At 47.9% G+C, this 14,721-nt stretch overlaps 1 protein-coding gene across 3 annotated transcripts in view; it reads left to right on the forward strand.

The window, feature by feature from the left end:
* STX18 (syntaxin 18) overlaps window positions 1–14,721 on the forward strand; it is a 123,072-nt gene that overhangs the window by 107,352 nt on the left and 999 nt on the right. For 2 of the 3 annotated variants that reach the window (XM_054484360.2, XM_054484357.2), the window contains 4 exons: window positions 478–566; window positions 9,951–10,009; window positions 11,582–11,651; window positions 14,183–14,263. In XM_054484360.2, coding sequence (XP_054340335.1) covers window positions 478–566; window positions 9,951–10,009; window positions 11,582–11,651; window positions 14,183–14,263 — 299 coding nt within the window. The remainder of the gene's footprint in view (window positions 1–477; window positions 567–9,950; window positions 10,010–11,581; window positions 11,652–14,182; window positions 14,264–14,721) is intronic. The other variant, XM_054484364.2, reaches the window with a different exon arrangement.

The raw sequence follows: 14,721 nt of genomic DNA on the forward strand, positions 1-14,721 counted from the left end.
GGATTGGAGAGCGGTATATCACTTCCTGTATATATATATGTATATATGTATATATGCATATGTATTTTTTACAATAAAAATATCTGTGTCTTACAGTCTTTAAAAGTAGACAGGGGTGTATGTGCCTCGAAGTAAAACATACTTTAAGACTCATTCTGAAGAATTCTGAAGACATTCTGAATAATGTCCATTTAGTTTGCAGCCATTGCTGACATCAGTGTGATACCGAAACCATGCATAGGTCCCCCTCCCCATCACACACACACGTGCACGTGCCTGCACAAAGACAATTTAAAGCCTAAATGTTGTGAAAGAATCATGTCTGCAGTGCCTGAATATTAGCCCAAAGATCATGAAATATATAGACAAAGCTGTAAGATTCTGTTCCATCTCATGTTTGTGTTATGACTACATCCTAAGCCAGCCTATTCTAAAACAAATATTTGGTCTTCTATTTTCAATTTTTTTTTTTAACAGAAAAGATTTTGGCTGAAACACAACCTGAATTGGGAACGTGGGGAGATGGCAAAGGCGAAGATGAGTTATCCCCAGAAGAAATACAAATGGTAATGCTATTCTCTGCCTAATTAGTTATTTTTAACTGGTTTTCATAGGACTTCATTGAGGAGAAACTCATCCTCAATGCCCTTGCCCTTACTTTTATACTGAGTTTTAAAAATTATAAATGTGTATTTTATATACACTTTCCCATTTGATTTCCTAATTCTTACGGTGCTTTTCATATGCTTTAAATTTGCAATAGCATAATTAAAGAAGAATTTTGCCTTGGAAGAATTTTACTAATAATAGATGTCTTTTCAACAACAGCAAAATAGTCTTCTAGACTAAATGGGTCTTTTATAAATGCCACTATGATGGTTTTTAATTGTTTGAATTGCTAGTGCCATGGTAATGTGAAAAAAGTAAGATAATGACTGAAAAGTGAAAAGAATAACACCTTAACTACTGATAGCACCTCCTTTTAGTTACCTGCCCTCTGGTTTCCAGCTGCTGTAGCTTACCGTCTATGGGTGGGTTTCAAAAGGAAGCTGATAGGTCTGCCAAGCCCCTGCCAGCTCATGTCCAGCAGTGTCTGTGTGCAGCTGATCTGGACACTGGTGTGACAGAAGCCAGATGGAATATGCTATCTGTGTGTGGAAACAGATGTCACCTAGAGCTGCTAGGATGTGACACTGTCCTCTGCCTAAGATGTGGGGAATGTGGCTACCACACAGCATGCCTCCAGTGACTCTGCCTGGCAAGTGATAGCATTTTAAGTGTGCAGCAGTTTGCAATAGACAAAACTTTTTGATTCTCATTTTATCCATGATACTCTTAATAATTGCACAAAGAGGTGGTGGAACATTAGCATCTCATTTTAACACTGGCAAAAGGCAGCAAAGGGTCTTGCCCAGAGTCCCCTAGTTAATCAGGGAAGAGCTGGATTTCCAGCCCTCAAGAAGATAAGAAGTGGAGCATGAAGACGGCTCTGTTGAGGAAGAATGGGATCCAGTCTTTCCCCAGCCTTGAGCCTCTCAGACTGAGGCGTTTGTGTTGCTGCTTATGCCACCTGAAATTTCAAGCTCTCTCTGTCCACTCCTGGCAGTCTTATAGGTCTCAGGTGTTTTTTTCCTCAGAGAGACCCGGCAGCCCCACCTACAGCAGCTCCCAGATACTGTGTCCCATGACCCTACTTGATTTTCCGCATAGAGCACAAGCTCTGTGAGAGCAGAATCTTGTCTTGTTTTCCTCACCACATTCCTAGAGCAAACACAACAGTGTTTGGGAATTCTTTGTTGAATGCATGAGTGACTTTAATGAGTATAACATAAAAGCTATAGGTTGTTTTCAATGGTAAAACGGGATCATCAGTAATAACTATTAGAATGTTCTAGTGTTCAGTTATTACTAGTATTATGGATACTTATGAATGTCTTCTCTATCCCAAGCCTTTTACATATGTTGTCCTGTTGAATCTTCATGACAATCTAGTCAAGTAGGAATTACCACTATTACACAGTTGAAGAAAATTACGCACAAAAACTAAAGCCCTACCCAACGTCACAGAACCAGTAGAGCAGCAGAGCCAACCTTTGGCTCCAACCCTGTGCTTTTTTTCCAGTTGGTTCTGGTGGTCTAGGTGAGTGTTGCTGCACAGCAACAGCGTGGCACACTGACATAGGCCAGCCAGGCAGAGAAGTCAGAACAGCCACGCCGGCCCACCAAAGTGTCATTGTAAGCATAGTTGTGCAGGCTGGGGACCTCCAGGGATGGCCAGGTCCACAGGTCTGCTCTCGTGAGCATTGGCCGCCAAGGGCAGAGGACTGGCTCAGCATCCTCTTGCTCTTTGGACTTCCTGTTTCTTCTCTGTGCCTGAAATAAAAGATGGAAACCCAATCTCTTTCCTAAAAATGGCATGGACAAGTGAAGACAAAAAAGCCAAAAGGTAGCACAGCCTAGTGGGAACAGTGTATTGTCTGACTGGAGTCTACACGCAGCCTCATCATTGCAGCCCTGGGCCGTCTCACTGCTCTGGACCTCTGTTCCCTCATCTGTGAGATGGGCAAATAATGGTCACCTCACAGGTGGGGCTAAAGTTTGAGTGAGCTGGCCCATGAGGTGCGTGCAACAAAGAGCCAGACACATGGGGTGTTTGAAAAAGTCTGTTTCCCCTTCCTTTACCCTTCAGAGTGGCAGGTTGTACAAAGAGGCAGAAGAGCCTCTCCCTGCACAGGATGGAAGAGATTGGGCATAGTTGCCCATGTGCCATGAGCAGGGAAGGACTGTGGCGTGCATGCCGTCATGGCAGGGCAGGGCATGCAGGATGGCAGCTGGAGCTCAGACCATTTTCATATGCCTTTCATCTACAATTCAGTTTCACACAGATTTATCCACCCAGATGGGTGGTTTCCCCTTTAAAATCATCGCCCTGGAAGCTTGAAACTGATTCCGGTGATGGTACCATTAGCCCTGACTTTCCTGAGACTCGCTTTGGGGGTTCTCTTTCAGAGCCTGTGATAATTTCTTTGGAATACTAAGCAGAGCTGTCTTTGTCCTTTACAGACAAAAATAATTCTGAACTAAGGAAATGACTCAAACACCTTAAAGTGCCCTGCAAGGTCCTTGCCTTCCTTTCCAGCTTCTTTCATGTTCCAGAATTCACCTTATGACTTGAATTAAGTGCTCACCAAATCCAGCAAATGTGGGACCTAGGCCATCGAGGTGCACACTGTATAGAGGGTGGTTAGAGGAAGACAGCCGCAGGGATTCCAAGCAGTCATTGCTGTCAGTCAGGTTGAGAGATGAGGAGGGCCTTGAGCCAGGAGTGGCAGTGAAAGGTAGTGTTGAGAGCTGTGGTGCAGGAAATGGCCTGCACTGAAGTGTGAGATGAGGAAGGAACCTTGAGCTTTCTAACGTGGGTCATCAGGAGGAGGGAGGGTGCACAGAAGGTGGGCAGGCTGGGGCTGAGCAGGAGATGATGAATTTCATGTAGACAGGTGTGAGTTTGAGGCGCCTGTGGGACATTCATGAGAGGTGTCTATGGGCTCCAGGGCTCGGGCTAGAGAAACGCATGTGGCAGACATCTTACAGCTGATGTTTGAAGCATGGGCTTGGGTGAGGCTCTCTAGAAACATGATGAACAGCGAGAAAGGAGAAGGGGTCGTGGACACCACCCTGGGGTACACTCCACTGGAGGGAGGCTGGGGCGGAGAAGCCGACAAAGGAACGTAAAGAGGGATTGGATCATATTCCCGACCTACAGCCAAATAATGGCAGAAGTTTCTTAAAAATCTCTTAGGTTTTCACCGGTTTATATGAAATCCTTTTATTAGTGGAAATGAGTCATTTCCCCAAATATTATACCATTGCCCCATTTCTTTGCTAGAGAAAAAATGTGTACAGCTCTGTCTCTTCATTAAGAAAGAATACATTTGTATTTAAGAAGAGTTTACCTTCTGTGTTGGGCTTTTTTTTTTTCTTTCTTTCTTTTTAATGCACTCCACCACTCTTCATAAAGGAAATACCTAGAATAACAGTAGTGTGGGTTGTTTGTCTGAGGATTTTTGCCTTTCTCTGGCAGGCAGTGGTGAGCTAAGTATGTTAACCTTTACAGCTGCGAGACTTAGGCAGCCTGTAGGTGTGAGAGTTGGACCACAGGAAGGCTGGCAGTGAGGATCTCCGTAATCACCTGATGCTCCCATCCCGTGGAGGGATGATGAAAGAACATGGGCTTTGGGACTAGACAGAGTTGGCTATGAATTTATACCACTTACTATCTTTGTAAGCTGAGGCAAGAAATCACTGCCATCAGTGATCTCTTCAGAATCAATACCCCACAGAATTGTCTCAAGCGCTGGATGCAGTAGCACCTGTAAGAGCACCCAGCAGAGGGCAGGGCAGAGCAAATGGTGACTCCCTCCCACCAGAAAGATACTGCCATGTCTGTGCATTGTGGCATGCCCTGCACGTGTTTTAGCAACTGATATGTCAGAATACGGCTCCTCTTCCCACATTGAGGTTGATGCAGCATGCTTCTGTTTCATTCCACTGTCCCGAGTCATTGTCTAAAGACACCAGCGGCCACTCCCAGTAACGCTGGTAACTCTAGCATGGTCGTATCAATGACTAAAGCAATCAGAATCAGCAGGACTTCCTAATTTTTATTGTGTTACTGCAAGAGGATCGGGCAGAAGGCTGTAATGTTCAGTACTTTTATGACAGGCTATTTAATGTCCAGTTAACTTCTTTCTTAATAATAGCTAAGTACCATATCTTATAGTCTGACTAACTCAAATCTTATTTAAAAGGCTTAACTTTGAAAATAAAGAGAAAGAAATACAACACTGTTGGTTTTAAATTGGAAAATGTTGTAGCAAATCATGGTCATAATTCATAATCACTGTTTCGGAATTTTTCCTCAGGGTAAAATAATGAATTAAGCCCAATAGTAGCAATATAATTCATTGTTTCACCCAAAGGAACAGTTATTACATATTTCAAAATGGTTGCAGGGTATTATATGATTTGCGCAATAAATTTCCCTATATAACTCATGATACAGGTATATTAATGCCTTTGAGTTCGCAGGTGTTTGTGGTCAGGCTGAGTGGAACCAAATTGTTTTCCAAAGTTACATCAAGAAAATTCCTCCCTTTCTAAACACACATTCACTTTACTTGCCTCAGGTAAAACCACCTGCGTTTATTGATGTACTCCTTGGGATAATTTTTTAAAACATGAATGTGGCTTCTGTTTCTTAAATCCACATGAAAGGCATCTTCTAAGGCCCTGTCCCCTGAGGTAGGCCCGTAGAAACCCCCAGTGGCTGGCTGGCAGGGCTTGCCAGTTTTCAGCTCATGCATCTAGAACAAGGAGTTGGTGGAATCTGAATACCACATAGTGAGAGCTAGACAGACCCTGGGGAGGTTCCAGGTTTACAGGGGCACAGCAAATGCTGGCTTCCACCAGAAGGATATGGCAGAGTCCGTCTACTGTCACATTATGGGGATCATAGGGGATCGAGGTGAGGGTCACACAGCCAGAAGTGTGAAGGGGTTTGGTACAGAGAAAGCACATCTGGCAGAGTCCAGAAAGGGCTGGGCAGGGGACTCCTGAGCTATGAGGGCCAGAGGGCTTTCTGGGATGGTCCCCCTGTGCTCCTCAGTTAGCTTTTCTTGGCTCTTTGTGACACAAATACTTCTCTTGGCCTCATTTTATACTCAAAGGCCTTTGTAGGAGTGATTTTCTTTTGAAAATTATAGTAAAGAGGATTAGATTAGAAAAGGATTTCAATAACAACATATTCACAATGTGAATTTGTATCCTTTAAACCAGATTAGAAACCTTTTAGCAGGGCTTGATTGGAAAGTCTAACTGACTTCTAAATGGGATAAAGCAGTTAAATAATGATATTGTCTAATGCGCATGTGACATATACCATGTGCCAAGTACTGCTCTGAGCCCTTCAGCATATGTTCATTTATGCAACCCATATGGAGAGAGTATTGCTGGCCCCGTTTTACAGAGAGCTTAAGTCACCAGCCCTAGGTCACACAGGTCCCAAGTCCTAGGCTGTTCAACATGATGCTGTGCTGCCATGGTTGGAGGGTGGGGGAGAGTGCTGGTCTAGCTGAAGGAAAGCATTGTGTTTTGGTAGGAGACCTTAACAGCGTAGAGCAGATGGGCCAATGCAGGGAGCCCAGAGCAGCGGCTGGCAACCACTATGCATGGAGGGCCTAACCTGCCCACCGTACCCACCATCTAGGCCTCTCACCTTCCTTTGCAATTCCATAGGAAAATGAGAATTTCCTTGATTGTGTTCAGGTTTGTCTTCACAAAGCATCTAGATACCCCTGTCTGTCGTGCTGACCTTGGAGACCAGGTCTTTCATTCAGCACCGCACTTGCAAAGTGTGGCCACAAAGAGACAGATACTAGCTACTGAGGCTCAGCGAGCTCTGGAAGAAGATGCTATGGGTGCATTTCCCAGTGCCTGGGAGAGTGAAATGACTGAGAGCCACAGCAGGCCTCTAGGATTTTGAGACTAGAGGGTAGAACGGGTCCCACAGCATCTGACCACTCATTTTGCACATCCAGAAACTGACACCCAAGAGATTAAATCATGATAGACAGCATTCACCGAGAGCTTACTATATGCCATGCACTTTGGTAGACAACTCACATGTATTCATTCATGTATTCCTTCTAACAACCCCACTACCTAAGTACTGTCACTATCCCCATTTTAGTGACAAAGATAGAGACGCCCAGAGATTGTTACCTCCAAAACAGCTTACTGCTTAGAAGGTGAGGGGCTGGAAGTCCAGCTGTGGCTTTGCATCCTCAGGGTCAGGCAGAAAAGGATAAGAATCACCACATCTGTCCCCAAAGAAACTGACAGGCCCACCAGAAGCCAGTGACTGGCCCAGCGTTGCCCCAGGGTTCCTATAAGTCCCCCGAACTGGCTCCCATATCCACCTGGTACATCCACCACTATGCCTGCCACGTGGCAACAGACGAAGGGAGGCACACAAGTTTGCAGTTTAGACAGCATTGGACGCCATCCTGAAACCTGGTACAAGTCAGTGTTGTCAGCAGCCTTGACATGACCTAATTGTCCTGGGCCCTGCCAGCCTCCTTAAGTAATAGTGACCTTGTAGTTGTCTGGGAAATAGGCCTTTTGTTTTTTAAACACAGAGGCGGCTCTCCATTAAAACTCCTGGCTGTTAGCAAACCTCTCTCCTCAGCCCTTTGCACCTTTGATCCTTGAGGCACCTGCTTCTCTTCCTCTAGGGACTAGGTATTTTTCAGGTGGAGTGGAAGGAAATTAGAGCCAGCATCTGATCCCACTCCTGACTGCAGTGGAGGGCGGACATGGAGCTATCAGAAGTAACAATTACAAAGAGGCCTAAGAGGAGGTGCCCCACCTAAGTGCCTTATACCACAGGCCCTAAAGTTGGGGAGGAAACAAGAAAAGCTTTGTTCCCAAGGAACAGTCCAGGAATGAATCACCCCAAACCACTAGTTAATTTTGTTTAGGAACAGTTTCAAAGCATAAAAGGGACCGTGGATTTAAAAGGTCAGGGCCAGGGCCATATTTTGTCATTAGAAAAATTCAAGAAAATGCCACCACCCAAGAAAAGCTGAGTAGTACCTGAATTAGCCAAAGTGAATTGGCGCCTGCATGTTTTAGTAATTACATGTTTTCCTTAAATACTGTCCTCTTAAGTAACTGTTGAAGTTAACAGAGCGGATACTTTCAGACTCAAAAGTGAAAGTTTTATTCTCTTAAATAGCCTTTGTCTTGCCTAATTAAAGGGACCATAAGCGATTCTGTGTCAGCAGCCAGCACGGCCCCCTGCTGTGGATGAGGTGGTCCTGCAGGGAGCTTTTCCTGGCACTTCCGCCCTTCCCAGAGCTTTGCCCCCTCCCCCTGTTTTCTGGCCCGGTAGGTCTGGAGTGCAGCAGGTGCCTCCTTGTGTTTTGAGGAGTAGCCGGGGCCGAGAACTGGTGTTATGTCATGTGTGAGGCCCTGGGCTGGGCTCCGGGTCCAAAGGAGGACAGCTGCCCTCCACAGAGAGAAGACAGGCCCCCTGAACAAGTGTGAGAAATGTCCTTGAAGAGCCAAGTACTGGGGAACTTGGTAACAGGAGTGAGGAAGTAAGAGAAGGTGATTCAGTCTGCCCTGAGGTATCAGATTGCTAGGAAGATGCCTGGGGTTTTGAGGGACCACGTGGAATTCTGCAGCCAGGCAGGAAGCTAGCCTGTCAGAGCAGAGCTGAGGTGGGAGATGTCATGTGGCCAGGGCATGGATAACAGTGTGCCCTAGACCTGATCTGTAGGGCCAGCGGGCAAGGCCAGCATGAGGCATTCTGGCATGACCAGCACTTGAGATCACTTTGACCAAGGACTGGATAACAGGTTGGAGGCAAGTGAGAAATGGCGAGGGTAGAATGTGGACAGTAGGGGAAGGGCTGAATACAGCAAGCGCATGTGCGGGGGCGAAACTGGTGGACTTAGGAAGGGGCGCGTGTGTGAAGAGCGCCTGCATAGAGCACAGCTGGGGTACTTGGAGGGGAGGGGTCCTGGGTGGGAAGGAGGCTGCTGGGGAGACCCTGCAACTCATTTCCGCCCTAGGACAATGGCAACAAGGTCGGGCTGTTGCATGAAGTGCCAGCAGAGCCCATGGTGGTCAGCTGCCTCCCATAACCATTGTTTCCCTTGTGTTTTTGGTTTACTAAGCAAGTGATAAGCCAGATCTTCAGTCGATTCGGAGCCTCCAGAGGCTTGCTTGTATTTATCCCTCCCACTCCTGCTTACAGAATGCCTCAGAAAATATTTGTGGATTTGATGGCAGCTTTAATCAATACGAAAGAAAGAATAACTGGAATGCCTTTGCAAAGTTACATTCCACACAGTTCCCACCCTCAGGAAGCTCAGAGTGACACAGGAAGTTTGGGATGGGCACAGTTTATTACAAGGCAGAAAGGGACGGCTGGGCGCTACTATCCTAAGATATTTTCAGAAAATGGTAGGCCAAGGATAGGAATATGAGAAATAAGTTTGAGCTTAGGGGCCAGGGTAGGTGTCCTGGAGAAGTGGGGCCTGCGGGATGCATCGGGGAGGAAATGCAGGACGCCCCGACTCCCTGCACATTCCGGGAGTTGAGTGGACACACGAGGACAGGGCTGTGGGGGCCTGCGGTGAGGGCAAGGAGCTGTTCCTGTCCATTCTCTGTGCTGAGTTTCAGGAGCTTCCATCCTTTTCTTTGGCCCATATCAAACGCAAGCATGGCTGGGAGAGCAACTGTCTGTGCCAAGCTCGCTCAGCTCCAAGAAGCTCCCATGTATCCCTGGTGTCAGGGCACCCGTCCTCACCCAGCCTGAGCACTGGGAAACACGCTCCTCTGGCTCTGGGCCTCTGTCCCTGTTGAGCAGTGGAGCGGCCAGGGGCATGGCTCTGAAGTCAGAGGGGCCCAGAGGCAGCTTGGCCAAGCTGCCTACCTCTCCTTCCTCTCCAGACCCTCCCCACACCAGATCCTTCTCCATATTAAAAAATAGATATAGTCCTTCAGTATAGTTCATGGGAGAAAACAACAAAAGAATTTTCTTAATAATGGTACTAGAGTCAGGACATAGGCCGCGGGAGCCCAGGGGAGAGCAGGTAGGTAGATACAGCTACAGCCATAGCAGTCAGCTTGCACCCCTGGAGTGCAGTCGTTGAGATGGAGAAGTCAATTACCAGGCAGCACAGCTGTTTTTTAAAACTTTCTCCTGAAAGCAGGGACGTTGTTCACACTAATGCTCACGGTCATCCAGCACCAGCTGCCACGTTGCTGCAGCTGGAAATGGGGGCTTCGGCAGTGATTCCTGGAGCATAGGTCCTCTTTCTTGCTAGACTCTTGCCTAAGTTCACTATGACGTCATCCTGAGTGTGTTTGTTTCCTCACAGTTTGAACAGGAAAATCAGCGACTAATTGGTGAAATGAACAGCTTGTTTGATGAAGTGAGGTATGTTTGTTAAGTTTGTAGCTCCTCTGTGAGCTGATAGCCTGCTTTACAACTTTTCCAGGAACTAGGAACTTTATTTACCTTGGTGCCCAGGCATCCACATGGGGCCCTTGGGCTGGTGCAGCCCCCCTCAGCCATTTTGACAGGGCTGGGGTGGGCATGTGGCCTGAATCCACAGCTCCCTCAGCTTGTGGGCCTGTGGGTTACCTCCTGCCACTGCTGCGGGGGGCCAGGTGCTTCCCATCCCGAGAGATGCAGGAGTGACTACAGATTACCTGCGTGTAATTTCCACCACCATTCGGGCTGTTTCCACGCAGCGACTCTGAAATGAAATGGGGCCGTCGTGAAGGGCAGCTAACCAAGGGAAGCCCTCTTCTGCGAATGGCTCCACTGGGGTCCGCCTGCTCCTGTACCCACCAGGGAGTCAGGAATGCAGAAGGCAAGGCCTTGGTCACCCACACGTGCACCCATTGGCCTCTAGTTTCTGTGGGAAGTCTTGGAGCATGCTGAAAGTAAGGCCCAGGACTTTGCAGAGCCTGTTGTATTGTGGACATGTCCCCCAAATAAAATCAATCCTGATGCTGCACTCACACAGCCTGAGGACTTTCTCAGTGTAGGTGTCAGCCTCCAAGGGGCTCTTCACCTGCCCTCAGAGAGGGCCCTCCTAGTCCTCCTCTGACAGCCTAGCTTTCACTCTGCGCCCCGCTACCGCCCCCGCCCCACTACTCCCCCATGCCCAGATACTCACTGGCTTTTCTTCCCACATCTCCTCCCCTGCCCCCTGCCACTGTGATACTGTTGGGATTCATCTCTGCTTCCACCTGGCCAGGAGCTCAGCTCCCACTTTTTGCCTCCTGCCACTTCCTGTCACTGCTTTGTGCTGGAACAGCAGTTGACTTCAGCCTGGGCCAGCTTCCGTTTCTAAATAGATGGGCCCCCCACCCTCCCCACAGGGTAGCCCATGCGCCCCTGACACCGGAAAGATGGCTAGCCCAAGTGTTTCAGATCCGACAAAACACTCCGTTGCCAAGCCAAGATATGGCATTTTTTAAATGAATCAGAGGAGCTTTTTTCTTGGAACAGGGAGTTGGTTTGAAGGTAAATACACTTTTTTCTTTAACCTGCTGAGCAGTAACAAAGCTGGATCATCAGCATATTCTGACCTTCTGAATCCCCACCATGTGTTCCATGGTGATGAGGCTAGGCAGAGAACTTACTGGAGACTGCTTTCTGTAACTGGGGCATAACCAGGCCCTCTCCAGTCCCCGAGCAGTGACACAGAATGCAAAGGGCACTGCACACACCCACCTCTTGGGACTGAGGGTCAGTTAGCATGGTAGAGTGGACTTCCAAAAAGACCAGCGTGCTAGGCTACGCCAGGAGACAGGCAAGGTGACCCGGTAAGGAGAGTTCGCCTTCCTCTCCCATCTCCTCTTCCCCCAGCCGACACAGTGTGCCCGCTCTGTCCCTCCCACCTTCACATAGAAGATAGGATTTCTTCAGAAATGTGTAACAGTCCTGTTAGATTACCAAGTGCTAATAGTTAATATGTAATCTATTCTTTTTATGAAGGCAAATCGAAGGGAGAGTGGTTGAGATTTCCAGACTCCAAGAGATATTCACGGAAAAGGTTTTGCAACAGGTAAAAAAACAAAAACAAAGTGGCTGTACGTTTTAACTTAAAGGGGAATGTACTTGAGAGTGCAAGACATTTTTCCCGAAGGCTGCTGCTCTACGCAGCCAGGAGCAGAGCCATGTGTTGCTAGCAGGTGTGCGTGTGCAGAGCTCCTCAGGGAAAAGCTCTCACTACCCAGAGCTGCCTCTGCACATGTGTGATGGAGGAGGAGCTCCTCACAGGGGACCCACTGACCCTCCTCCCATGCAGTGGCACGTGGGAGGAGAGTCCAGGCCTGGCAGTCAGGGTTCTGGAGGTGCTGGGTAAGCTAGGTAGCCCCCACAGGCTACAGTTTCCCATCTATAGAATGGAGTCACTCCTGCAGGGTTGTTCTCTGTTTGAGAGGTAACTACAGAAGCACCCAGCATGATGCTGACGGGCAGTTGCTTTTCAGTCGGTAGGGTTACAGGAGCTCAGACCCAGGCTTCTCACAACGCGAGGTCCATGCCACCTCAGGGATGGTGTCTGCATGGGAAATAGGATTGTTCTTTTCAAGTGAATTTTCTGAAATTCTTCCAGCCAATAACTGGCAAAACTTTTTGAGACCTGATAAATTTGCCCTTTTATTTTTAGCACCCAAAGACTATGGGAACGTTTGAAAGACAAAATTTTCTCCCGTATGTTAAACTGGGCTACTTGACTTAAGATACTTCACTCACAGAATGACTTTCCATAAACCACACAGCCAGAGTGAAATCATTGTAAATGAGGTACATTAAGTCTAACAGCAGTTTGGAAGTTCGGGTTCATAGGAGTTGCCCTTTTTAATAACACTACCCCGCTTCAAACCTCCCAGCAGCTCTAGGGGGCCCGGGAGGGGTGTGCAGAGCATAGGCAGAGCCTTGCCTTGGCTCACCGGGAGTTTCTTTTTCTTTTTTTTTTTTTTTTTTGGAGATGGAGTCTCGCTGTGTCGCCCAGGCTGGAGTGCAATGTTGCTATCTTGGCTCACTGCAACCTCCTCCTCCTGGGTTCAAGCGATTCTCCTGCCTCAGTCAGCCTCCTGAGTAACTGGGATTACAGGCATGCCACCACACTGGCTAATTTTGGTATTTTTAGTAGAGACGGGGTTTCACCATCTTGGCCAGGCTGGTCCCAAACTCCTGACTTCAGGTGATCCACCTGCCTTGGCCTCCCAAACTGCTGAGATTACAGACGTGAGCCACTGTGCCCGGCCCACCGGGAGTTTCTAAGTCCTGAGGAACAATGTGTCTTTCTTGTTTTTTTCATCAGTGTTGCATTGTAGTTCATACTGATTCTCTCATTGGAACCTTGGCAGTGGTCACTTAGCTCACACTTCGAGATTCTCTAAAAAGGGGTGATGATAAGGCAAAGCCATCCCGGTAATATTCACTGCTGGGAATCAGAGGCCACATGCTGCCTTCCTCCCTACAATGTGTCAGTCAGGTTTCTCTCAAAACCCACACTAGCATTCATTCTGCCCCAACCCTGTTAGGAAGCAGCTTCACCACCACCGAAAGGAGGAGAGAAGCAGGCACTCCTGCTTGTAAGGACGTCTAGCACCATCTCTGCTCCTGCGGGGCCAGACGCCCCCTGTGTTATCCCACGCTTCTCAAGCTTTTCAAGGCTTTGTTTGGAGTAAACGTTTTCTGTAAGCATCCTGCATCCTATTTTGATTTTTAAATTTTAGCCTGTTTTTTAAGAGATATGATAGTAAAACACAAAGCACTATTTTTGAAGCTAGCATATGTATTTTGAAGCACATACATTTTAAAGCTTACTTCTGCGGACTTGAGAAAGAAACGAGAGACTAGAAGGGAAGCCCCTGGCATATGGTGGCTGCTCCACAAACAATAGCTCTTCGGTTTTTGTCCCTGTCACCGGCGAGTGGCGCAGGAGGGATGGTAGGTGCGGCGGAAGGAGCACTGCAACAAGATGGGGTCTCAGCCCTGCGCAGTGGCTCACGCCTGTAATCCCAGCACTCTGGGAGGCCAAGGCGGAAGCATGGTGTGAGCTCAAGAGTTCGAGACCAGCCTGGGCAACATGGGGAGACCCCCCATCTCTACAAAAAAATTTTAAAATTTAGCCAGGCATGGTGGCACAGCTACTTGGGAGGCTGAAGTGGGAGGATCATTTAAGCCCTGTCTCAAAAAAAAAAAAAGTCTCATCTCAATCCTGCCACTTGGTTGCTGTGTGATGTGACTTTGGGCAAGTTAGTAAACTTCTCTGAGCTGTGAGTTTCCCTTTCATAAAATAGAGGTAATACTTCTTGGTGCTGTGAGGATTTGTGGCTATGCAAGTAAAGCCGTTTGCCCTTGGTGACAGCTACTGTTCTTGTCATGATATACGCTTCAGGGAGGAGGAAGTGGCTGTGTAAGTCAAGCATCCCTAAACTTCAAAAGGTGAAGTCCTAAGTGCTCCAAAATCTGAAACTTTCTGAGTGCCAACATGATACTCAAAGGAAATGCTCGTTGGAGCATTTTGGATTTCAGGTTTTTGGATAAAGGATACTCAACTTGTATTTATCTTTTCTTCCACAGGAAGCTGAGATTGATAGCATTCACCAGTTAGTTGTGGGGGCAACTGAAAATATCAAGGAAGGCAACGAAGACATAAGAGAGGTAGGCACTGTTTTGGTTCCCCAGGTGCAACGTGGCACAGCACTGAGTCCCAGCAGCGGGTGTTAGTCTCGCCGGCACAGCTGCCCAGGAGCCTTGCTGGGCAGAGCTCACAGGGCTGATCACAAAATTGTGTGACCGTGAGGCCATGGTCCGTTCCAGCGGAGCTGCGTGTGTTCATGAGACCCACCACCCGTCGCCCACCTCCGGCTGCTTTCGAGAGGCAGTGGCTCACCAGTCTCCAAAGGAGCAATCCAGGGTGGGTGGGGGTACTCCTGGCAGGGTCAGGCCAGCTCCCCATGTCCAGGGATGCACATGGGTAGACGAGCTTATTGGCCCCCACCGAGGGGTCAGAGCCTGGCACTTGCTTACAGAGGACACTACAGCCATCCTGTTGGGGGGACTATTTCCCGAGCTCAGTCCTCAGGGTTGGGTCACCACAGACATCGTTACTGGGAAAC

Source organism: Pongo pygmaeus, chromosome 3 (assembly GCF_028885625.2).
Source record: "Pongo pygmaeus isolate AG05252 chromosome 3, NHGRI_mPonPyg2-v2.0_pri, whole genome shotgun sequence".
NCBI classification, from domain to species: Eukaryota; Metazoa; Chordata; class Mammalia; order Primates; family Hominidae; genus Pongo; species Pongo pygmaeus.